The sequence below is a fragment of the Pimephales promelas genome, chromosome 21, assembly GCF_988280905.1.
Source record: "Pimephales promelas chromosome 21, fPimPro1.hap1.1, whole genome shotgun sequence".
In the NCBI taxonomy this organism is placed as follows: domain Eukaryota; kingdom Metazoa; phylum Chordata; class Actinopteri; order Cypriniformes; family Leuciscidae; genus Pimephales; species Pimephales promelas.
The window spans coordinates 26,724,487-26,748,756 of NC_142789.1; the positions used below are offsets into that span (position 1 = coordinate 26,724,487).

The 24,270-nt window shown below is 37.4% G+C and overlaps 4 protein-coding genes across 6 annotated transcripts; 2 read left to right on the plus strand and 2 right to left on the minus strand.

Moving 5' to 3' along the window:
* Positions 1-13: 13 nt before the first annotated feature.
* On the plus strand, positions 14-8,421 carry kif17 (kinesin family member 17). The gene is made up of 14 exons (XM_039673526.2): positions 14-504; positions 913-1,059; positions 1,266-1,367; positions 1,450-1,639; positions 1,725-2,177; positions 2,254-2,354; positions 3,087-3,243; positions 3,335-3,426; positions 4,488-4,606; positions 5,069-5,297; positions 6,191-6,449; positions 7,146-7,225; positions 7,657-7,783; positions 7,891-8,421. Exons 1-14 carry the CDS (start codon positions 274-276, stop codon positions 8,076-8,078), a joined length of 2,475 nt encoding a protein of 824 aa, XP_039529460.2. The 5' UTR covers positions 14-273; the 3' UTR covers positions 8,079-8,421.
* Positions 6,369-15,851, minus strand: LOC120480409 (uncharacterized). 2 transcript variants are annotated; one of them, XM_039673528.2, is made up of 5 exons: positions 15,754-15,851; positions 14,273-14,426; positions 13,052-13,253; positions 11,861-12,967; positions 6,369-6,457 (listed from the first exon to the last, which is right to left on the minus strand). In XM_039673528.2, exons 2-4 carry the CDS (start codon positions 14,375-14,377, stop codon positions 11,862-11,864), a joined length of 1,413 nt encoding a protein of 470 aa, XP_039529462.2. In that variant the 5' UTR covers positions 14,378-14,426; positions 15,754-15,851; the 3' UTR covers positions 6,369-6,457; position 11,861. The 2 variants fall into 2 exon arrangements, with proteins under 2 accessions (XP_039529462.2, XP_039529464.2); XM_039673530.2 differs by lacking the exon at positions 6,369-6,457 and adding an exon at positions 10,209-10,637.
* A 1,324-nt stretch (positions 15,852-17,175) lies between these two features.
* Positions 17,176-20,636, minus strand: yod1 (YOD1 deubiquitinase). 2 transcript variants are annotated; one of them, XM_039673523.2, is made up of 3 exons: positions 20,593-20,636; positions 19,757-19,981; positions 17,176-19,676 (listed from the first exon to the last, which is right to left on the minus strand). In XM_039673523.2, the coding sequence occupies exons 2-3, from the start codon at positions 19,962-19,964 to the stop codon at positions 18,979-18,981; spliced, it is 906 nt and encodes a 301-aa protein (XP_039529457.1). In that variant the 5' UTR covers positions 19,965-19,981; positions 20,593-20,636; the 3' UTR covers positions 17,176-18,978. The 2 variants fall into 2 exon arrangements, with proteins under 2 accessions (XP_039529457.1, XP_039529458.1); XM_039673524.2 differs by having other exon boundaries at positions 20,600-20,624.
* Positions 20,637-20,960: 324 nt separating this feature from the next.
* snrpe (small nuclear ribonucleoprotein polypeptide E) lies at positions 20,961-23,373 on the plus strand. The gene is made up of 5 exons (XM_039673525.2): positions 20,961-21,186; positions 21,472-21,498; positions 22,012-22,074; positions 23,005-23,083; positions 23,182-23,373. Exons 1-5 carry the CDS (start codon positions 21,133-21,135, stop codon positions 23,235-23,237), a joined length of 279 nt encoding a protein of 92 aa, XP_039529459.1. The 5' UTR covers positions 20,961-21,132; the 3' UTR covers positions 23,238-23,373.
* Positions 23,374-24,270: the final 897 nt, after the last annotated feature.

A 24,270-nucleotide genomic window follows, 5' to 3' on the forward strand; every position in this document is an offset into this window, starting at 1 on the left:
TCATTGGGGGCGCTTTGAAGTTTGGACTTTGGAGTTGCTAGGCAACGCCGAAAGCTTCAGCAAGAGAAACACGCGCTGCTTTATTTAATGTCACGGAACCGCAGCCTGACCTCAAACGGGTCTTGACGGAACCTGGACCGGATGACAGTGTTCGTAAGCGCCTTTCCTAATAACAGAAGAGCTGCAATTGTCTTCATGAGATGACCATAACAATGCAGTCTGATCTTTAGAGTGAAATGTCCATTTCTGCTAAGCAGATAATCATCCGTCTAGATGGCATCTGAATCCGTGAAGGTGGTGGTCAGATGTCGACCACTGAACGACAGAGAGAAGGTGCTGAACTGTAAGATGGTGGTTTCAATTGACAGCAGTCACTGTCAGTGTTTCATTGAGAAACCTGGAGCCTCGGAAGAGCCTCCCAAACAATTCACGTTTGATGGGACTTATTATATGAACCATTCCACTGAGCAGATCTACAACGAGATCGCATATCCTCTGGTGGAGGTAATATTGATTTGTGTGTGTGATTGGTGGTCAATGTGACGCCTATCTTCTAAGGCCAATTACTTTCCAGTGTTCATGCCCATATACTGTATGGTTATCTGAAACCTGTTGTGCCTTATCTGAAACAGAACACCATAGAGTTTAAATTAGTCTCAGAAGTAAACTACAACGATTCATGTAATTGATTATTTACTAGATGCACTTGTAAGTTGGGCGATTTAGACCCTAAATATGAATATCTATCTATCTATCTATCTATCTATCTATCTATCTATCTATCTATCTATCTATCTATCTATCTATCTATCTATCTATCTCTTGTCTGTCTAACTCTATCTCTCTATCATCTGTCTCTGTTTTTGCATCATGTACTAATCAATGTCAAATATATCGTTATTTTATAAACAGGGTGTAACTGAGGGCTACAATGGGACCATTTTTGCTTATGGACAAACAGGGAGTGGCAAGTCGTTCACTATGCAAGGTGTTCTAGATCCTCCTTCCCAGAGGGGAATCATCCCTAGATCTTTTGAGCACATCTTTGAGACAATCCAGGTAACCAATTTGCATATCATGTAATTTTATATAGATAGGATGCCATCTGTGACATATAATATTCAGTATGATTGACAAAGTAAAATATACACTAACTTACTTACAATTACACTAACATTCAAAAGTTTGTGGTCATTGAAATGTTTAGAGCCGAAATACTATATATTCATTGTGATAAAGTTTATAACCTGAACTTTTCAATTAAGTGTGCAGAGAACACAAAATTCCTTGTACGGGCCTCTTACCTGGAAATTTACAAGGAGGAAATCAGAGATCTTTTGGCAAAAGACACCAAACAGAAGATGGAAGTATGTCTCTCCACTGATCACACAAAGCCCATTGCATATTAGCTAAATTGGACTGAATGTGTCAATGCTGTGTGTGTTTTAGCTAAAGGAGCATCCTGAGCGTGGTGTGTATGTACGGGATCTGTCCATGCACACGGTGCACAGCGTTGGGGAATGTGAGCGGATCATGGATCAGGGCTGGAAGAATCGCTCTGTGGGATTCACACTCATGAACAAAGATTCATCTCGCTCGCACTCCATATTCACCATTCACCTGGAGACCTGCCACACAGGTTTGTGTCTCAATCACACATCTTTACTGAGTTCCGCATGAATAAATCTACATGCAACATCTCTGTGATCTTCATATGAGTTTAGATGCTGCAGGCGAAGAACATCTGCGTGCTGGAAAGCTCAATCTCGTGGACCTTGCTGGGAGTGAACGGCAGTCGAAAACCGGTGCTAGTGGAGATCGCCTTCAGGAAGCCACCAAGATCAACTTGTCTCTTTCAGCCCTTGGCAATGTTATATCTGCGTTGGTGGACGGTCGTTCCAAGCACATCCCGTATCGTGATTCCAAGCTCACTCGTTTGCTTCAAGACTCTCTGGGCGGAAACACTCGTACCCTCATGGTAGCCTGTCTCTCGCCTGCCGACAACAATTACGAAGAGAGCATCAGTACTCTTCGCTACGCCAACCGTGCCAAGAGCATCCAAAACCGTCCGGTCATCAACGAGGACCCAAAAGATGCCCTCCTGCGCGAGTATCAAGAGGAAATCAAGAAGTTGCGGGCGTTAATCTCTGGGCAGCTGGGGTCTGCCAACCTCAGTTGTAAGAAACACAACATTTGTGCAAATTTGAATCTCTTTGAATAGTGTAATTTCGACTTATTTTTGTCTGTTAACAGCACTTTTGGCAGGTCAGAATTTAGGAGATCCTCCAGCTGTTCTGTCGCGACCCCAGAGCAACACATCAGAGAGCGAAGCTGAAAAAGATCGTATAAAAGAGGTGTGTACTGATATAAAGTCAATGGAAGAGTCTTAAATTTGTGGTTTCACTAGGATGAGGCCTTCATCTCGAAAGATGAATAATTTTTGAAAAAACTTTCTATTTTAATGTGTCGATTGGTTTTCTCATTGTCTATAGAAGCTCTAACTAGGGTTGGGTATCATTTGAATTTGAACGATTCTGATTCCGATTCCGATTCCTTGTTTCGATTCCGGTTCCTAACGATTCTCGATTCCGATTCTTTTAAGAGGCAGGGTCAAAAAAGTTTAGCTAACCTTGCTAACCAACGGCCTTTCTGAAGGAAATACTCCTTCTGTAAAAATACTCCTTTTGTCACTAATTTTGCATTTTGCCGAGATTTCGTTATTTTTAGAAAAGTGAAGCCACACTTTGGATCGCCGACGTAAGCTACTCATGTTCGACTCCCGTGGTTATGCCAACACTTCCGGTAGACGCTTCTTCGTTGGTGTTCAGCGGTTTCTTCTTCCGCTCGGCGGACTGTGAATATCGAAACTAGGAATCGAAATTTTAACTTTTGAACGATTCCGGGAAAAACGAAAAGTTAGTCTCGGTTCCAATCGATACTCGATTCTCGATACCCAACCCTAGCTCTAACTCATCCATTCTTTACAATGTATGGTGCAAGGTCATGGGTTCAATCCCCACAGAAAGCAAGTTGCTTTGGATAAGTGTCTGCCAAACTCAGAAATGCACATGTAAATGCAAATTTAGGAATATGAGAAGAAACTAACGAGGCTGCAGGCCGAGTATGATGCCGAACAAGAGTCCAAAGTCAAACTCCAGGAGGACATCGCTGCCTTGAGAACATCATACGAGACCAGACTCTCTTCTCTGGAGAGGTCCAGAGCTAGTCGAACACACACCACTGGTAATGTTGACGCTAGTTTTCTTTCGGTACAGCTTTAGGTTCTATATAGTCTTGATCTGGTCGAATTGCCTTGGTGTCTCTCCTCAAACAGGTGGCCCTTGTGTGGACCATCCTAAAGAAGAGCCCATCACTGCACCTGTGGCCACACGAGAACAGGCGAACGTTGACTACGATGTACCTGAGGTGCTTTGATTTTGCCTAAAACAAGTCAAGTCAAATTTAAATAAAGAGTTGGGCGATAATAGCTAAAGCTGCAGTTCGTAGCTTTTTTTGGGGTTAAAAATGATCCAAAATACTTATTTCAGAAAATACATAACCAGCCAGTGTTTAAAACGCTCTGCTTGGCTTAGTTCGATTTAAAGCGGTAAGCTTGTTATAATGTTTTTAACTGCAGTGGGACTCCACGTGGATTTCCACGTGAAATTCGAGATTTCACAAATTACGAGATTTCGTAATTACGAGGTACACGTAAAGAAGGAGCTCGGCTAGTAGGCTATATTGCGTGTGAGGATGCCGGAGGTTGAGATTTACAGTTTTTCTCACTGCACTTGATATAATAAAACTTATCAGTTTGATGGCGGATCCAGAAAGGTTCAAACGACAATTATCAGTGACAATAAATTCACCCGTTGCAAAAAGCGCGAGTGGGTACTGAAAAAAAGAGACTGTATGCGAAACATGCGAAATCAAGGATTTGCAAAAACAAGGATGCATATCGGAAGGACGTTACATTAAGTCACGCAATGCTTGCTTACGTTGTTAACATTAACAATTTGAGAACAAAGTATAATGCGTGATATGATAACATAAGCGATTGTTAGATTTAATCAGCACGATTTACTGCAATGTCTGAACCAGAACAAAAGTGGAGGTTTCTTACTAGTTCAGATGACATTTTCCGGTGAAAACTCTTATGTTGGTCATACTTCCAAAAATAATAATCTATAATTCTGAATGCCAGTATCGACACCGGCGCAGTGACTAACAGCCTCACAGTCTCCATGAAAACATTGTGTTCATCCATGCTGTGTCGTGTCCAGGGTGACTGCAATTGCAGATTTCGAACAGAGATGGCGACAAAGAGGAAAAACGCCGGACTGCAGCTTTAAATTTTGCCATGAAATTAAAAAATCAGGCATTTTGCTCTAGTATATATCTCTATATTTGAGTGTGTGTATTTATGTGGATAAAGTTAGAGATAAAATTTTGAATCTCACAAATCTAAATGACTCTTGTTTGTGTAGGAGAGTCCGTCTTCTGCTGCTGCCAGTGTTAAAGGAGCTCCCAGTGGCGAGAGCTCGGTTTTAGCTACAGTTGTGGGTGCCACACCAGATCAACTGGACCAGAAGCATGTTTTAGAAAGGTGAGATGCTCAGATAGCCATTTGGGGTCAAGAATTGGAGCAAATGCTGTGGTGCATCCCTATTAATTTAGTGCACAAAGACACCAAAAAGTATTTGAACACTTAATGTATGAATGTCATTGCATTAGATAACAAAAAAATCTGTGCTATCTGCAGACAAATGATATTAGGTCTTTTCTCAGAACTAATGTCAGACAATTTTGCAATGACTGACTTTGAATTCTTTTAAATAAATGTAATTTGATTCAAATAGAGTTGAGGCCTGTTCACATAAGGAATAATAAACTATAAAGATAACTATATTAGAGTCCACACCAAAGCCGACACATGAATTTGAGAGAATTCTTGAGGGGCTCGAAATGAAACAAATGGAAACTGAGGGGGCATATATCGCCTCGTGGCATTTTGCTTGGTCCAAAATGAACTTAAATGCTGGCTCTGTTATATTTTGTTGGCCTAAAGGCTGCAGCAGCTGGAGCAGGAGTTTGTGGGTGGAGAGCAGGTGAGGAACGAGGAACTGAAGCAGAGACTCAGACAGAGGAAGACTCTGGCTGACCAGAGGAAGAAGCAGCTAATCGAAGCTCTGAGCCAGAGCAGTGAGGACAGCGACAGCGTTCTGCTGAACGTATACGATTCCATCCAGGAGGAAGTTCATGCCAAGAGCAGACACCTGGATAACACACAGAAGAAGGTTAGAGCTTTTAGTACTCCGTCTCGGACAGTATTTAGTATTCACTCAACGTTCCACTGTTACTTAAGGTGTCGTTGTTCAGAAATGATGTCACATGAAAGTTGTGGAAACAAATTTTGCTGGTCTTGGTGTAGCAATTGCATATTGATTTTTATTATTCAAATCCCCTTTATTGTCACACATCAAAACACAGAAGTATAGTTATAGGTGACAGTCTTTGGTACATGCTCCGAACAGTACACTTACAAGGCATGACATTACATAAAGAGACAAAAATATACAAATAAATATATAGTACACAAAATACAAATATACTCATAATATAGAATGTACACTATATAAATATACAAATATACACACAGGATTTATGCAGTACAATAGTAGAGAAGTAGAGTACTATATATATATATATCACTGTAAAAAAAAATATTGTTGGTTTAACTTAAAAACGTAAGTAACCTGGTTGCCTTAAAATTTTAAGTTAATTGAAATGGAAAAAGTGAGTTAATATGATGAAGGAGAATGATTTAATCATCAGAAACTCAAAATTATATGTTATCTGAACTAAATAAATTATTTAAGTTGATTTGACAAAAGAAAAAATGTTGTGATAACTAATCAGGAAAAGATTTTTTTTACAGTATATATATATATATATATATATATATATATATATATATATATATATATATATATAATTTTTTATTTTATTTACAATACAAAATATTGTGTTTTGAAATACTAAATGTACAGGATCTATGATCTACAATTTAAAGAAAGCATATAAAAAGCTTATTTGTTTTTGTCTTAACTTCTAGATTATAGTTTTGCTATTAAGAAGAAACTTTAGAACCAATCTCAAATGTCCAACCATTTGTTTATGTAACGAACAGTTGAAAGCTGCCAAGTTGGAGATCAGGGATCTTCAGGCAGAGTTTGAGATGGAGAGAGATGATTATCTGGCCACCATCCGGCGTCTAGAGCAGGAAGGCCAGCTCCTTCAAGGACTCTTGGAGCGCATGGCGCCCCTGGTGCGAAGGGACTGTAACTACAGCAACCTGGACCGGCTGCGGAAGGAAGCGGTGTGGGATGAAGAGGGAGGGACCTGGAGACTGCCAGAGGTTGTGGTGCAGAAAACCACTTTACCTGCAGGTGAAGTGCTGGAAAGAAAAAGACTGCAGTGTGAATTTCCTGAGATGATCTTTGTGTAATCTATTTTCAAAATTAAAGTCCTATACTTGTATATTCTAGTTTCTAATGGGATCGTAGAAGATCCGACAAAAGCTTGTTCTGCACCGACATTGATTCAAAACTAGGGCTGTCAAACGATTAATCGCGATTAATCGCATCCAAAATAAAAGTTTGTGTTTACATAATATATGTGGGTGCACTGTGTATAATTATTTTGTATATATATAAATACGCACACATGCATGTATACATTTAAGAAAAAATATTATTTATGTATAAAATATTTATATTTATGTATAATATAAATTATATATAAATCTATATACAGTATATACATGAAAATATTTCTTAAATATATACAAGCATGTGTGTGTATTTATATATATAAAATAATTATTCACAGTGCACCCACATATATTATGTAAACACAAACTTTTATTTTGGATGCGATTAATCGTGATTAATCGCTTGACAGCCCTATTCAAAACATTAGTCACCAGTAACACAGAATCTACAAACTAAATCTATTTTTTAACAATAATAATGAATCACGGAGAACAGGCTTTTAAATTGTGCATGTCCAAAAAAGGAAATGTGCTGGTGCACACAAAAAAGCTAATGTTAAAGGTATATATTCTCTGTCTTCTTGCTCTGCAGTGCCTCCTTCAGGTGCCATTGCCCCTGGCAGACTTTCAGCACGCAGGAATTCAGCCTCAGACCTTGCCGACCCTTTTGTGGTATTCAGACAGTGAATTAACACTATCCAAAGATGACTTCTGACATTTACACACAGATACACTACAAATGAATCGGATATACCAATACGAGTCTAGATTCATGTACCACGTTCATTATTTGTGTTTTTATACTTGAACTTGCTAGCTGATGATAATTTTAAACCTGGAATAAACCAACCCTGTGTTTCCTTAATTATTTGCATATATATATATATATATATGCACGCACCTCATAAAAGCATATGCTAGGGTTAAAAAGTGGTCTTACCCCACATACAAATATGAAATGTTCTTAATCTTAACCCAGGGTTATAAGCAGACTGGGTTTAAAAAAGTTTAGTGAGAAAAGTGTTTAATATCCCTAGAACCTTACTTATGAATATGAAAAACATCCATAACTTTGACTCATGTCCAACTGACTCTCGTTTTAGCATGAAGTGGAGGAGGATCGCTACAAGGAAATGTTGAAACGCAGTGATAGCCAACATATCGCAACTAACTACTTCAAGCCAAAACGGACCAGTCAGCTTTTGATCAGCGACTCGATTAAAAACACAAGTAAGAAATTGATGTAATATTAACTTTACAGATTCATGTTCATTTGTTTCTTTCATGCAACTGCTGTATGCTTATAAATGTTGCTAATTCTAATCATTTTGTCTCAGTGAATTATTCTGGTTCAGTCGGTAATGGTTCAGCCCACCAGACCTCCAGTGGGTCCAGTTTGTCTCCTCTAACCGGGGAATCTCTCCCTGCGCGACCCTTCCGTTTGGAGTCCCTTGGAGTCCCACCTGCACACGGTAAAGTAAAACGCAAGAAGAGCAAGTCACTCATCCCAACTGAGGGAAACTGACAGGACACGGCTTTACAAGTCCTTTGTATATGTAAGAAAATCCAGAGCTTTATATCTTTTAAAGCTGTTATTATCTGATTTTATTTCATATGTAGATATATTAAGACATATTTTTATTGTATTAGTGCTTAATGACATGCAGGGTAATTTTGTCACCTAACTTCTTTTAATTCTAAATGTCACATAATGGAATGTAAGCACTGTATAAAATATAGGAATTTTAACTACCGTAATACTACCTGAAGAAGAAATAATGCCTTTTGCTCAAGTGTTGTATTTTGCACTGAGAACCTATGCTGCTGTCTGTATTATTAAATAAGTATTTTTGTCCTGAAAAACCGATCTTAAAGTGGGTGACCTCACTTCTGTTTGTGTTTGAAGCAAGATCCCAAACAAACCAAGTTAGTTTCGTGCATCATGAAAAAAACGATCATGCACGCGCATTTCTTAAAGCGACAAAAACACACTATATTCAGATTGACGGTCTACTTCAATGATGGCTCATTCTGTGAACTGTAAAATGTGAACTTGGCTGCTTTGGATTTCAAAGTATGATGATGTATGTGATGAAGATGATGATGGTTCAGTGTGGGTGATGGAAGAAGACAAGTGTCGGCGAAAACTAGGTTTCGAAGACTCAGGTTGCACTGGGCGTTCTCACTATAAAAAATTCAATTCACGTTCAAAGAACACTCTTTCCACATTAAACAAAAGTGTCTAATAACTAGGGATGTGTTTGAGATAGTATTTGTCATGTACTTTTTCTAAGCCATTTATATAGTAGTGACTTTTTAGTGGATAAAATGAAGTCTTAAGGCCAATATTAACATGCATCTCATTAGCAATATAAAATGGGTTGCAAATAGGGTGACCACCATCAAACAAACCAAATGTGGGACATGTTACCAACTCTAAAACATACCCAGAAACTGTTATATAATGTCTATCTAACTTAATAAAAACATTTATATTCTGCTTTTAATCTGATAAAAATTATTTATTATTTAGTCCCTTCCAGAAAAAAAAATCTGTCATGTATAAATCAGGAATCATGTATAAATATTTTAGAAAGAGTTCTGACCAAGTCCAACAAAATAAATAAACAATGAACAAATACAATATAAAACAACATGATATTAGATATTAGACAGTCTTATAAATTAAGAATAATATTAAAAACCAAAACCAAAAACTTTAATATTTTTAACAACCACAGCAGGTTAAACAACAACAGATACATTCCGTTAAATTAAAATTTTAATTTACCGAATTATCCATTTGTTTTCCGACAGGGAACATATGAAACGAACCACCGGTCCACATTTTGATTGACAGCCGTCACAACCTACGAGTGACCGTGTTTTTAATCCTTTCTTTTCAACCATTGGATAGTAAATAAAACACAGCTGTTGTATTTGCACTTATGACGAAGCGCTGAAAACTACGCAGCAGAAGTAATGAGTAAAATGCTTTCTTAAAAAGGCAAAAGAACGCATGCACGTTTTCTTAATATGATAATTAAAAACCAATAGACTGATGAAAATGCGGGACATTTCCTCAGTATGCGACGTGCGGCACAAGGGTTGAAAATGCTGTGTGGTCACCCTAGTTGCAAATGTTGCTTTGTGTTGTTTAAATTCCTTCTTTTTTTCTTTTCTTTTGGTGATTCATCTCTTGTAGCCAGACTCAAAACAAGTAGGAATGATAAATCCTAAAAAAAATATTAACACAATTGCTTTATGTAAATTGGTCATTCCTTCTGACATTAAGTAGACGCAACCTTGATTAAAAACACAATAGTGACGGTGACCTGTGCCCAGCAGACAGTAATCACTGTAATTAAACCACTCAGTGAAAAGCACTATCAATCAGAATGAAGCCAAGCGGAGGACCATTTAATAAACCAATAGGTTTTCAGGTTTCCCCATGTGCATGTACTTATAATAGTAATTACAATAACTAGTTACTAAACCTAACCTTAACCCTAGTTACCTTATATTACCCAGTACTTTCACATTCTGTAAAATAAAGTGTAGTGTATTTTTTTTTTGCTATCAACCCCAAGCAAATCACCTGGAAAGTTTAAAATGGTTGGTTATACAAAGCGCATTGTTTGGACATGGATGCAGTTTAGACATAATATCTGCAATCTGATCAGCACAGCAACCAGACACTGAAACCAAGTGATAGATTTTATGCTGAAATTAGTGCTTTATTCATGTATGTTCAGTGGTTAAACATTGCCATAATTTATAGCTGCTTTCCATGTGCATTATGGTGTGTATTTGATTAGACAAGCAATCGTGAAAGGGCAACTGGTAACTGAGTCAATACAAACAGAAGGGACCATTCTCAGTGTAAGTCATGAACTAGGTCACATTCCGAGATAAAGAACTTTAATGACAGATGAATCTGAGAGGCCAGGTAACATGAACACCGGTCTGTTAATGCATTAATCCACCCAAGTGCTGTGTCAGATCTCACTGACCGGCGTGTAAAATGAGGAGTTTGACTGATAGCTGATCTTTGGGAGACAGGGTTCCTTGTGTTCAAGATTCTCTAGTGCAGGAGACAATGCAGTATGCATTTTATTTAAAAAAATACAATTAAAAAATATTTGTAAAATAGGCTTATTCATATAGAGAGCCTAAGCCCCATCTTCCGGTCGACCACCATGGGACCTTATTTCGGAAAAATATTGAATGGTAGTCAATGGCGAGAGACAACAAATATTTTGATCTTGTTTGAATTATGCCCTGAATTACACATATGATGTTTGTCAATTTAAAAGATAAATTTTAAAGTAAAGAAAGTTGCAGTTTGATGTAAAACCTTTGAGGTATAAGACTGTGAAAATACGTAATTACAAAGACTACAAACCCCAAAGGCGCACATTTTCTCTCAATGAATGCAGCTAACTTTACTGAGGCTATTGTCTGTCAGTGTCATTGTTTCTATAGTCTGACGTTGTAATCGTAACGTCACGCCGTGAGTGTTTTGTACCAGACTGCACACATACAAGCAGCGGATCTCACTCGTTGTTTCGCTTCCCGGGAGATGTAGTTCATAGAGCGATTTTCACATAAAACTAAATGTTACTCTTCTGTTTCATGACAAACTGCGACGTTTTTGACTTTCAGGATTATCTTTTAAATTGACAAACATCATATGTGTAATTGAGGGCACAGTTCAGACGGAATAAAAAGATAAGTTGTCTCTCGCCATTGACTACCAGTCATATTTTTTCCGAAATAAGGTCCCATGAGCCTGAAGCGGAGGGGCGGGACTTAGGCTCTCTATAGATAGTTCATAGCAAGATTAAAGAGTAATATAAGGCTAATCTACTTACAGCCATTCGAAATTAAATAGTTCACCTGGAAAAGTAAACATACTGTATAATCTTAATCTTCAGCGTTGAAAAAAAGTCATCTGGGTGTGATCACATGTATCATTGCTCTGCGAAATTTCACACACAAAATCGAATTGTTTAAATTAATTGCAAAAACGAGGATCATTTTTCCATCAAACGCCGAAACTCGCGACATTGGTTGAGCTGATGTTGCTATTTTAATTGGGATGTTCAAAAAGAAAGCACCTATCAAACATGAGATCACAGCAATAGCAAACCACAATGATCCAATCAATTCCCAATTGACAAAATCAAGTCACCCAACATTTGTTCTTGTTTGAGAAGCGTTTCACTCACAATAGACAAGAAAAGACAACTCGCAACTTCTGTTTCATGCTGTCTTTAAAAACCGGAGAGCAAATAGTCTACAAACCTCAGTTTTTCAGCAATCCAAGCTTTCGTAATGCCTCTCTCCGATCCCTTCCGATGCTGGGAACCGGCACGTTTAGGCTTTTGGAATGAGATGATGATACGTGCAACACATTGTTTCTGAGTATCGATTCATTAGCATCTATTTGAGTGTCTTTAAGGTTGTTCTTGCTCTCTGCTTCAGAGGAACATGACTTTTGATTCTTAGAAACCTGATTTATGACTGTGATGTTAGAACCTGACCGCCCCATCTCAGGGAGTTCCAGTGAAGAAGCTGTGGCAAGATCGCTCACAGACTTCTGGTGGGGAGGATTGCAACTTTGCATTGGCTGGTTTATTCGTCCTCCAGATCTTGCAGGGATACTTAGAGGAAGACGTTCGCTTGTGGTCTGGTTTTGCTCCAAGTTTGCAGGCGATTGGGAATGCTTTAGTTGTCGACAGACTGGGTTCTGTGCGTCCTCCTTGAGGAGACCTAACTTGCTAAGAGCCTCCACTCTTACTTTCTCTGGGTTCATTAATTTATCTACGGGCATGGTTGAGTCAATCTTAGTGTTGGAGGCTTCTTCCTGGTTAATTGGGACTTTGTGTGTGGTTTTCATTTTAGGTTTAGGGGCCACAGGTGGAGGAGTGGGCTTGGAGCCACCACTTGTCACAGCCTGTGAGTTCTGGGTAAGAGTTTGGGATCCAGAGGTGTCTCCCACTACATTGTTATTTGTAGAAACCTGCTGTCCTTCGGTTTTGGCTTCAGTTCCATTGGTTTTCCGCATCGATGCACTCTTGCGCAGCTTCACCAGAGCCTCATACGAAAGGGGTCCTCTACGTGCCACATTCTCTGGCTGCTCATGATTCTGCTGTTCTTCCGCTGTATCTTTGCTGCCTTTGGTTTTATTCACAACCACACTGACCTCTGAGGGAACTCGTGGAGCTTCTTGATGGAGCTGGGCACTTCCAGAAGACGTATTTTTCTGGGATGCGGCCAATCCAGGTCTGGTTTGAATTTGCGGGTTACGGTTCGCGAGGACAAATGGAGTCGGGACCATAAAATTCAGAATTTCATTTTGCACCAAGCTGTTAGATGACAATTGACCTTCAAATTGGCTTTTGGGCACATCTACAATCAAGAAATGTATTTTAGTGTATTATCAGAAATAGTTAGGAGTTAGAAATACTAAAAGAGCTCTGCTGTATAATGCACCTTGACTAGGGACCCTGTTGAGTCCTATTGACGCAGAGATGTGGGCCGCTTTGTTAGCCACGTTTCCTCGAGCTGGCAGCTGCTCAGGCTCGTCATTGGACAGGCCGCTGTCATCCTCCGTATCCAGTGACTGAATGGTCTCCTCTAGGTACATGAGACAAGCCTTCTCCTCAGCAGAGAGATACTCCAGACTTTCATCACTCTGAAACAAAAATTGCTCACATGAAATTTGTGACTGGGTCATAATTTTTGTGATGAGTTTAATGTGTGATGAGTAAAAGGATAGTTCACCCAAAATGGAATTTTTCATTTATTCACTGTCATGCCATCCCAAACCTGTATGTCATCGGTGAAGGATGTGACCGTTTTTTGTCTAAACAATGAAAGTCAATGGTGTGCAAAATAACATTGAACCCCTTTGACTTTCATTGTATGGACAGAAAAAACTCCCCCGTTTGTAAAAAAAACAAAAACAAAATTTGGGTTCCCCAGAAAAAAAGAGAGTACATTTTCATTTTTGGGTCAACTATCACTTTAGCAATGTTTCATCCACAACTTCTAGATATATACACTCACCTAAAGGATTATTAGGAACGCCACACTTATACTGTGTTTGACCCCCTTTCGCCTTCAGAACTGCCTTAATTCTACGTGGCATTGATTCAACAAGGTGCTGAAAGCATTCTTTAGAAATGTTGGCCCATATAGATAGGATAGCATCTTGCAGTTGATGAAGATTTGTGGGATGCACATCCATTCATTCCACCACATCCCAAAGATGCTCTATTGGGTTGAGATCTGGTGACTGTGGGGGCCATTTTAGTACAGTGAACTCATTGTCATGTTCAAGAAACCAATTTGAAATGATTCGAGCTTTGTGACATGGAGCATTATCATGCTGGAAGTAGCCATCAGAAGATGGTGGCCATAAAGGGATGGACATGGTCAGAAACAATGCTCAGGTAGGCCGTGGCATTTAAAATGATGCCCAGTTGGCACTAAGGGGCCTAAAGTGTGCCATTCTGACATTCAGTTTGGAGCTCAGCAGATTGTCTTGACCAGGACCACACCCCTAAATGCATTGAAGCAACTGCCATGTGATTGGTTGATTAGATAATTGCATTAATGAGAAATTGAACAGGTGTTCCTAATAATCCGTTAGGTGCGTGCGTGTATATATACAGTATGTCTTCAAATTCATAAAATAAAAGTATGTCTTACAAAGCATGAGTTGAAGCTGACCATGCTGTCACGGCTGCCATTACTGTCAATCTCGCCCACTGTGTCAAGGACATTCCCATCTTGCGACATGTCACGTATCGGCATTGCAAATGATGAAAAGTTCTTTAAAATTGTTGATGAAACTGCATTTCTCCTAAAAATAGAATTAAAAAAATATGCAAATTTAGTGTCTTGATATGCATCCTTTGGAAAAGTTTGGTACGGCTATTATAGAACAATCAACTAAAAACAAAATACCAAAAAGGAGTTAAAAGAGCCTATTAAATCTGTATTTCTGTGTATATTAATAATCAGATGATGTTGAATGAGATTACTGCAGATGTTACACTGAGCTTCTTAAGTTGGATCAAACTAAAGTTGGTTTGTTTAAAGATAAAGATAAAAAAAATAATCTCATCATGTTTAATTCTTTAACATTTATTAGAAATGGTTTCAATGATTAGAAGGAACTACCGGTATGTCGATACACTTTGCTTTATTATTTGTTACGTACTGTAAATCACTCTCATTGTTGTAAATTTAAATATGACATGGATGATGATAAAGCATTGTTTATCTTTCAGAGATGGTATATATTGTGTTATTTGATGCAAAATTAAAAGGTTTTCTTTATGGATAGAAGAATAAAGCTTTCATCAGTATAGCACATACTTGTTTTCAGATCCCACAAATTCACATTATTTTTAAGAGCTGTAATAATTTAACTTTAATCAGTGAACCATATCTCAATGGCTGTAAAAGCAAGGTCCATTTTTACCGACATAAACCCACTAGCCTTTTTCTAATGTAGTAGTTAATAATTGGATGCTTGGTTCTTTTTGTAATTGTTACACAAATATGCACTTTGACACACCATAATGTCTTTTATGTAGCTCTAGAGAATTCATATCTATGATCATAACACTAATAAAGTTTATGACTTTATTAGGGTATATGACCTGTGTTACATAATAGAGCACACAATGTTATCTGCTATAAGGGTGTGTGAACCTCTCACTGCAAGAGACTAGGCTACACTAGAAATAAATTCACAGTGTTTTAACTCTTGGGTAAAAAAAAAACAAAAAAAAAAACACTTAAGATATTATACAAAAATTTAAATTCTATAATCACTTATGCTGCTCCAAACCTGTATGAGTTTCTTTCTTCAATTGAACTCAAAAGAAGATGCATGGTAACCAAAAAGTTGATAGACCCCATTAAATTCCATATTGACATTTTTTTGTGTGAACTATCTTTAAGTAAATAATCGATATTGCTGAACAACTTGAAAAAATAGGAGCAAGTGCTATAAATTAAATTCTAATTTAATTATTCAACAATTGCAAAATTAATTTACTATTCTTCTCTGCTTAAAATTCTGTCTTTGCCAACCCCTTTCATTAAAAACTTACGAATAACGTTACTCATACACAGAAATAAATATATAAAGCCCGAAACATGGCTTAAGAAAAGCGTACCTTTAGTGCAGAAACGAGTTAGATGGCAGCTCGGCAGGTTCACGTGCTTCTACAGTGTCAGTTTCACTGTGAGGTACTGTACGTCAGTACTGTACATAGTGAAAGCTTCAACCAATCATTTTCGTTCTCTCCTGCAGCAGCCAATTAGAGAACAGGCCGGTGAGCGTAGACAATAAAACGAACGTTCGTCTCAAAATCTAAATCTTTATGGACGGCGGGAAAGAAGATACGTCAATACATACTTATTTACACACACGACTGTAATGACAAACACATGACGACTGAAAGTGTCAAGAGGATCACCTGCAAATCCTAGTTAATCGCGTTATTAGGGGTTTCTTAAAATAACATTAGTTTAATCCCCGTCAACTGGAACTGATTTGATCCTGTGTCAATGACTGGGATTCATTATGTTTTCACACCATCTATTTACAGTCTATTGAGAGGTTTTAACATTTATTTCTTTAACCATTTTTATGCTCCTGGTCCAATCGTGACTAGTTATTAGATACTAATTATACTTATTCCAGTAGTGACTAAAATATATTAAATTACTTACCATTTGCTCACTAAGGAATAAGTTCATAGCTAATGAACGATATACAGGATCCTTATATGGCAAGCCGTTTTAGCCTAAAATGTTCCCAGTGTTAGTCTTAATAGCAATTTTACTAGTAAGAATAGTTCTACAATTCAATTCTTAATAGTAACAATTTGTAGAGATCTCTAATAATTTCTAGTTATATAAAATACTAGTTTAAGGAATAAATGTTAAAAGGCAAATGCAAACCAGATTTTTACATTTCTTTTTTTGACATTTTACATGTCTTTGTTCCAATTTTGATATTTCGAACCGTTCTTGTCTGTCAGTCATATAATGGAGGTCTATGGTCACCACCTCAAAGAGCATGCACAGAGAAGTCCAAATTATACATGATTTAATAAAACGTAAATATAAGTATACATTTACGGCCTAAGACACGAAACAAACGGTTTGTGTGAGAAAACAAACAATATTTATATCATTTTTACCTCGTTACCACAGCCACAAAGCGCCCGCACCCTCACTTTGACATGGCTGTGGTTACAAGAGGTAAAAACAATATAAATACTGTTCGTTTTCTCACACAAACCGCTCGTTTCGTGTCTTAGGCCATCAATGTGTACTTACATTTACGAGTCATTAAATCATGTTTAATTTGGACTTCTCTGTGCATGCTCTTTGAGGTGGTGACCATAGACCTCCATTATATGACTGACAGACACGAACGGTTTGACCTAAAAATATCAAAATTGAACTGTGGAAACAAAGACACCTACATCTTGGATGCCTTTGAGATAAGAAAAGTGAACTATCCCTTTAATAAACACCACTAATTGGTTAAGATTTAGGCACAAAAAAACGTACAGCTGACAACCACACAATATTTAAATAGATCAATTCAAGTTTATTTATCATTAACCCAGTATAACCAGTGATTTTGTAGCAATGAGTGTTGGACATGCAGTTTCTCACTCAAAGTTACCTTAGAGTAGGTAAAACACTGATCACGGCCATTTAGAAAAATCACTGCAAAATAAAAAAGTCCTTTGGCCTTACAATGGCACCATTTCTTCTTCAAAAAAAGGCTGCAAACAAGTAAACAACTGTGTGGATAGTACCTGACTGAAAAACACTGAGAAGGTACATCGTCATCAGGCCTTACAAGATGTCTTCTCTCTAAATTTCATCCACACTCTCTAATACTAAGATGCTTTGCTACACTAAACGTGTTTCTAAACCTCTGATATCGTCCCTGTGAGAAGGAAAAAGTTCAATGACACATTTCTCCACTTAAAATGCAAAACCAAAGTCACTACAATCACTCTTCCAAACAATATGTCAGTCACTTGAGAGAGAATAAACACATTTGCATAAAACAATCTTGTGTGGTCATTTGCAGAAATTACACAAGTGCCCAAAATCTACAGATTCACAAAGTCGTTCAGTGAGATTCTACTATCAGCACCATTTTACAATTTAAAATCCACTCTTTCCAGCTAAATAGCTTACTCAAAATATGTAAAAACCATACTGAGGATTCAGGAACACAGTTGATCTGTGACTATTTCAAGTAACAGGTACAATGGAGCCAGTGAACATAAGACTTAATGTAGTGCCATCGACTGTTCAGAAGCTGTGCGCATGACCTTAAAAAGACAGATAATATATAAATACAGTAATGCCATGTTTAAACCATCATGAAAGGCATGTCTTTAGCGCTGTTCAATAGTTTTGAAATACTATCCAGAAGCACTTTATATCTGGAAATATTAACATACATGATTCATTAGTTTAAAAAAGAACACTTATTATGCAATAACCCATTAAAAGTTTCATTAGTTGTAAGATACTACTTAGAGTTTAGCTAGCATTGTCAAACAAACCAGGACATCTTTGAGCTGCAGACAACAGAAAAGTGTCATGGGTGAATCTCACAGAAACATGTCTAGGTCACATCTGACACCATTTTATCGTATTTATCGTAAAGAAAATGATTTTATGACCATTGAAATGTTATACAAGTTTACATTTAAAAGTGACTAAAAATGAATTTAATCAGTGTAAATGCAAAGCAGTACAACAATCAATACTATGATATATAAATAATTTAAAATATAAATATCAAATTAGAATTTAGTGGGGTAATGTACATAGCTGTCTTAAAATAAAATAACAATGTATTTTTTTTTAAATATTAATGGTGAATGGTGTCATAAGATATATTTGTGTAAATGTGTGTGTATATACACACACATACACATATATACAATAAAAAAAAATCTTTGATTTTAGAAAGAAATATGACCTGGATGTGTTTCACGAGATTCACACTAATACTAGTATTATAATCATTGTAACAAACTGTAGGTTGTAAATCAGTGGAGAATCCCTGTAAAATTTGGTTTGAAGAGACGGCTTTGTCATCATATCAGGCAACAGACTCAAAAGCACGAGCACGATTTAACACTTCAGCCTCGAGAGTAAATCGAAGTTGAAAGAATACTGAATTCTCAGGATCAAAACTCGTCACATAAAAGTCCCTTGAAGCCGCTAGACAATGTGAGGTAGAGGACTGAACCAAGCCGGAACAGGCAGCAGTGAAAGAGCGGGTACCATGTCAGGTGGCGTGGCAGTGACGCGGCAAAAGTGGGGGTGATTTCAAGGATGGAGCGAAGAGAGCGTCACACCTCCCCGAAGTTGGTGTGCCCGGTCTCCTTCGCATGCTCCCTTGCTTCTTTTTGCCCCACCAGGCCAGTCTGGCACACCATGCAGCGCAGAGCGAAGCGGTTGACGTCCGTGAACTGACGTTTCCTCCGCGCCTCGTCCGCGAGCTCCAGCGCCTGGGCCAAAATGATGTCATCGGTGGTGGAGAACACAGTCTGTGCGGGAACATCCGAACTGGGCATCACCTTCTGGAGCGGGTCATAATGAATACCATCATAAATAAGCAGCACCCGTTTGGTGTAACCCACATCCTCGCCGAAGCGGTCGACGCGCACAGTCTGGGTGTCGACGACGCAAATCTCACACTGGAAGAACTTCGAGAGGATTGAAACCTCAATGGCGCCTCCCCACGTGTCATCTCGACGGATCCAGGCACAATAGTCCTCGTTGGTCTTGCCCAATACAGCCTCCGAGTATGCAGTGGGGTCACTGGCTACTATTTGTGCGATGAGCCCACGCATTTCAGGCGCACAGGCTGGGTCGTACACACCCCCTTCCATAACGAAGTGCACACTGGTAAACAGACAAGAGTTGTCGGCAGGGACGACGCGGCGCTCTAGAACAGGAGCCAGGTCAAAACTGGGCCCTTTGGTCACAGTGGCTTGCACTTGGGGTTTGGGTTTGTTCTTCTCCTCCTCTACAATCAACGTGTCTCCTTGAACAGTAAAAATATCATTAGAAACTCAGCTTGAACAAATGTGCATGATTGGATTTATAAGCAAGGACGAGTCAAACCTGATTTGATAGGGTAGTCTTTGAGGTGGGCTTCCCCATCGCGTAGATCCAGACTGGACGGTGGATAGCCTACCATGATCTTCTGTACATCACATGGTATCCCTGTTAGCTCCTCAATCTTATCTTTAAGCTCCTGCACGCAAGATTGGTGTGTAAGGCCCTGCATCAGATGGGTCCCGTTTTTAGCTTTGCACCGCAGACGTAGCATCCTGTACCTATTCAGTTCTGAACACAAAACAGTTTCATCATATATGAAGCCTAATAATTATCAGAAAATAAGCACACAATAATTTTTTTTTCAATTTAATTGCTGAAACATATTCATACAGAGCAACTGCTAGAAGTACAGAAAAATCATCTGTGTAAACTGTAAAGCAATGGTATTTTTTAATGAATATACAGTTCATGAATACATAATACATGTACATACATAAATGAACGAAAAATATATAGGCATATAAATATATTCCAATATCATTAGAGATCATGCATTGTGCTGGGTAAATTGAACAAAAACAAAAGAATAAAAACAGTATATATATAATTACTAATTTAAAGCTCTGTGACATTTTTTCACCTAAGTTAAGCAAAAGTATAGGGCGTTTCAATAATATAACGTTAAATGTCAATGGTCACAACAATCTAAGCTAGGCTAATTGTTAGCCAGGCTACAGATACCGTTTCAAAACCTTAGCATATAAAATAAGGAAATCCCCTTTAATTTAACTATAAAAAGAATTAATTCACTATAAATATGTACTATAAATATAAATAGAAAAATGGTCTTATATTGAAAAAGTCACGGGTGTTTGCATTTGGCTCGATGCAAAACTCACCACTCACCACTGAGCGCCTTTTAAAACAACAGTGACCGAGCGGAAATACGTCACGGTTCTGGTAAAACGTTACGTCAAAATGTATTTTTTTACTGGTAACATAACATTACATTTCAAGCAGTATCAACAGAGTCTTATGTATATTATGATGTTATTGTTACATGAAGTCGTTGTCGTTTAGTTAATGTAAAAATCTATATGTCAAGACGTAGATACATTTAAAATTAAACAATTTAAAGCAAAATTGGATTTAAAATAGTGAAAATTGTGTATTACTGCACAACCGGATATATTTGTGTGTATGTGTTTTTTTTTTAATAATTGTATTTGAATCCACCGGTCTGTAATGTCTCTCCCGGCCACAAGCAGCGTTACATATAATCAAGGACTCATTTTGTGTGCGTCATTCCGTCTCCGGAAGTGCGCCGCCATTGAAACACCATCAACCAACGTGAGATTTTCGTTGCCGCGCCAAAATAAATCACGTTTAATTGTTCATTTATCACCTCTTTTAATTATATCGAAATATTATTGTGAAGAATGGCGTACAGAGGACAAGGACAGAAGGTTCAGAAGGTTATGGTGCAGCCCATTGTATCCTTTCAGACCGCAGAACTGCATCGGCTTCTTTCCTTTGTATTGATGCATTTAGATTTTAAAATTTTGATAATTTTATGTTTAATTAAGTATGATATAAATGTATCTGGTTTTAAGAATGCAGAATATTTATTCAGTATGAGATATTCGCATTAGTTTTGTGTTGGTCCTGTTGATCGGCTACAATTGAATGAAGAATGCTTTAAAAATTATTAATTTAATAATTTGAATGACAGTATAATGTTATTATGTTTATATTTGTTTCCTTAATGGCACCATCAGAACCTCATTTTCAGGTATCTACAGAATGTAAGTTCAAATTTAATTCGACTTTTCCCTTTGTAACGTAACATTTAAAATCTCTCTCTCTCTATCTATCTATATCTATATATAAATAAATATAAATAATGATTGACCCATGTTTTTTAATTTTCTCTTCCATCTTTTTATTTAATTATTATAATTATTTTTGAAGTGTTGGCACTTTTTTGTTTTGTTTGGACAACATTACCTGCAGTGATATATTTAAATCCACCTCTTATGTTCTGAATATGATTCATTGAATATAATTATAATTGTTTTGTTCTTTGTAAATAGTGTCTTTCATACAGAAACTTGTTTACTCCGCGTAATTATAAAATTATATAGGTAATTGTGAGGTTTTTTCCTTGCAATTCTGAATTGCGAGATTAAAAATTTGCAATTACCTATTTTATTTTTCTGTAGCATAAACAAGCTTCCATAGGGAAGACATTTTAGCACATGATACTCCAGGAAAACATAATGCAAATGAGTTACTAACAGGTTTTCCCTTCCCTGCAGCGTTCCCGAATCCAGGTATGGCTCTACGAACAGGTCAACATGCGGATAGAGGGTTGCATCATTGTGAGTAAAAACAACACATATCATATTTACTGTTAAAGGGACAGTTCCCCCCCAAAAAATGTAATTCTATTCATAATTTACTCACCCTACACAAATGAAGATCTTTCTAATGAGATCTGAGAGCTTACTGTCTCTCCACTGACAGCTACACAACTACCACTTAGTCACTTCAAAAAGTTCATAAGGAAATCGTAAAACTAATCCATATAAATTGAGCGGTCTAGTAAAACATTTCTGATGAGGCTTGATCACTTTATGCAAGGAACAGATTTTATTTAGTCTTTTATTCATATAAAAACATTGCTAAACAGAAGCTTGATGTGCGAGAACAAACCTCATTGGTTCTTACGATCCTCAAACTGACTGCATAATAGGTGGTAATAATAAAATACATTGATCTAATCTAAAGTATAACGTACCCATCCTCAAATAGGCTCCTGTTATACACCATAAACATAAAAGTAGTAAGCATTACATAAAAAAATAAAAAATAAAAAATCTGACAATAATTGCAATATAAAACACATTAAGAATTGATGAGGTGCTGGGTTCATGAATATTAGTCCCGTCTGCATTTGAGCATTAGTTTCCGCTTGCTCATAAAAGCTGAATAATTCCAAATGAACTCCACTATTTTTAGAGGAAAATCGTTTACATGTAGCACTTCAATTCTGCTTGGTGTGTAAGACTCTTGCTCTCTCTTCGAGTGTGTGAGAAACACTCCTCACAGCAAAGCGACAGCGAGTCGGGCGCCTCACACTAATGTTTACTCTGCGTCAAATACATGAAGGTGAGTAAATGATGACAGAATTTTCATTTTTGGGTGAACTATCCTTTTAACACAGCTCATTACAGATGAACTCGTGAAACACTATCTTGCAGGTATAGTCTATGTAAATAACTCTTATATGTTTTCTTTCACGTTTCAAGGGATTCGATGAGTACATGAATTTGGTTTTGGATGATGCAGAGGAGGTCCACATGAAGACCAAGAACAGGAAGCCCTTGGGTAAGTGTGAATGACTGCGGCGAGTTTTGCTTTTCAGAGAAATAAAGTTCACTTGAAGTAAGATAAGATTTGAAAATGTTTTTTTTTCTCTCCGTTAGGACGGGTTATGTTGAAAGGAGACAACATCACATTGCTGCAGAGTGTGGCCACTTGATCGTCTGTTAGGAGTTCATCTGGATATCACTTGGTTGCTGTTTTACTTTTTCATTTGTCAATATTTCTATTGTTGACCCGATGGTGGAAACATTTGTTTTTCTAATTTTCCCAAAATAAACCTTTTCTTTTCTCTATTTCAGTCTATTTTTTTGATGAAGCGTGGTCTTAAGTGTTGAAATTAAAATATATTTATAATATTGAGTTTTGATCTACCATAGAAAGTCAAGTCTCTCTCTGAAAATTCTTATAATATGCTGTTTTGACCATTAGCATATGTTCATTAGGTTAAAAATTATTCCTTTCAAAAGTTTGGGGTTGGTAAGAGTTATTTTTAAAGTTTCTTATTCTCACCAAGGCTGTATTGATTTGATCAATAGCATAATTATTCCAGTCTTCAGTGTCGCATGATCCTTCAGAAATCATTAAAATATGCTGATTTGCTTCTCAAGAAACATTTTTGATTATTAATGTTTGTTGAAAAGTTGCACTGCCTAATATATTTGTGGATTTCAGGATTTGATGAATAAATTTCAAAACAACAGCATATATTTTAAATAGAAAATTTTTGTAGCACAAACGTCACTTGTTCAGTTTAATGCACACTTGCTGAAAAAAATAAAATAAGATTAGTTTCTTCTTTTTTTTCAGCATCTGACCCCACCTTTGAACTGTAGTGTTTTTTTTGCACTCAATCAGGACTGCTGATGCACATGGTTCTATGTTACTTATATAATTTAAAAATACATCCAATTAATAGTTGTTTTTTTTAAGTGCAATGTCCCATTTGACTTCTGTCTGCAGTTTACCATGTAACCACTAGAGGGCGCTACATCACGTTTGTCTCAGTCTGGACTGATTTTTAATTACTCGTGCCCTTTTATACATTCTACTTTTTTGTTGTTGCTTTTTATAGTACTTTAGATAAGCTTAGTGTTTGTTCAAATGTCGAAGTGAGCATAGTCAGAACCCCTCAGTGTTGTTGTGCATTTTACTCACACAGCCCAATGATACAAACTGCAATACCTGACCTT

Excerpts from the sequence above, each read along its gene's own strand:
- kif17 (XM_039673526.2), top strand. The coding sequence starts at position 274 with ATGGCATCTGAATCCGTGAAGGTGGTGGTCAGATGTCGACCACTGAAC. Across the intron at positions 2,178-2,253 it reads GGGGTCTGCCAACCTCAGTT|CACTTTTGGCAGGTCAGAAT; the intron begins GTAAGAAACACA and ends GTCTGTTAACAG. Across the intron at positions 4,607-5,068 it reads CAGAAGCATGTTTTAGAAAG|GCTGCAGCAGCTGGAGCAGG; the intron begins GTGAGATGCTCA and ends GTTGGCCTAAAG.
- LOC120480409 (XM_039673528.2), bottom strand. The coding sequence starts at position 14,377 with ATGCCGATACGTGACATGTCGCAAGATGGGAATGTCCTTGACACAGTG. Across the intron at positions 13,254-14,272 it reads TCAGCTTCAACTCATGCTTT|AGTGATGAAAGTCTGGAGTA; the intron begins GTAAGACATACT and ends TTTTTGTTTCAG. Across the intron at positions 12,968-13,051 it reads CAACAGGGTCCCTAGTCAAG|ATGTGCCCAAAAGCCAATTT; the intron begins GTGCATTATACA and ends TCTTGATTGTAG.
- yod1 (XM_039673523.2), bottom strand. The coding sequence starts at position 19,964 with ATGCTACGTCTGCGGTGCAAAGCTAAAAACGGGACCCATCTGATGCAG. Across the intron at positions 19,677-19,756 it reads AGACTACCCTATCAAATCAG|GAGACACGTTGATTGTAGAG; the intron begins GTTTGACTCGTC and ends TTACTGTTCAAG.
- snrpe (XM_039673525.2), top strand. The coding sequence starts at position 21,133 with ATGGCGTACAGAGGACAAGGACAGAAGGTTCAGAAGGTTATGGTGCAG. Across the intron at positions 21,187-21,471 it reads AGGTTATGGTGCAGCCCATT|AACCTCATTTTCAGGTATCT; the intron begins GTATCCTTTCAG and ends TGGCACCATCAG. Across the intron at positions 23,084-23,181 it reads CAAGAACAGGAAGCCCTTGG|GACGGGTTATGTTGAAAGGA; the intron begins GTAAGTGTGAAT and ends TCTCTCCGTTAG.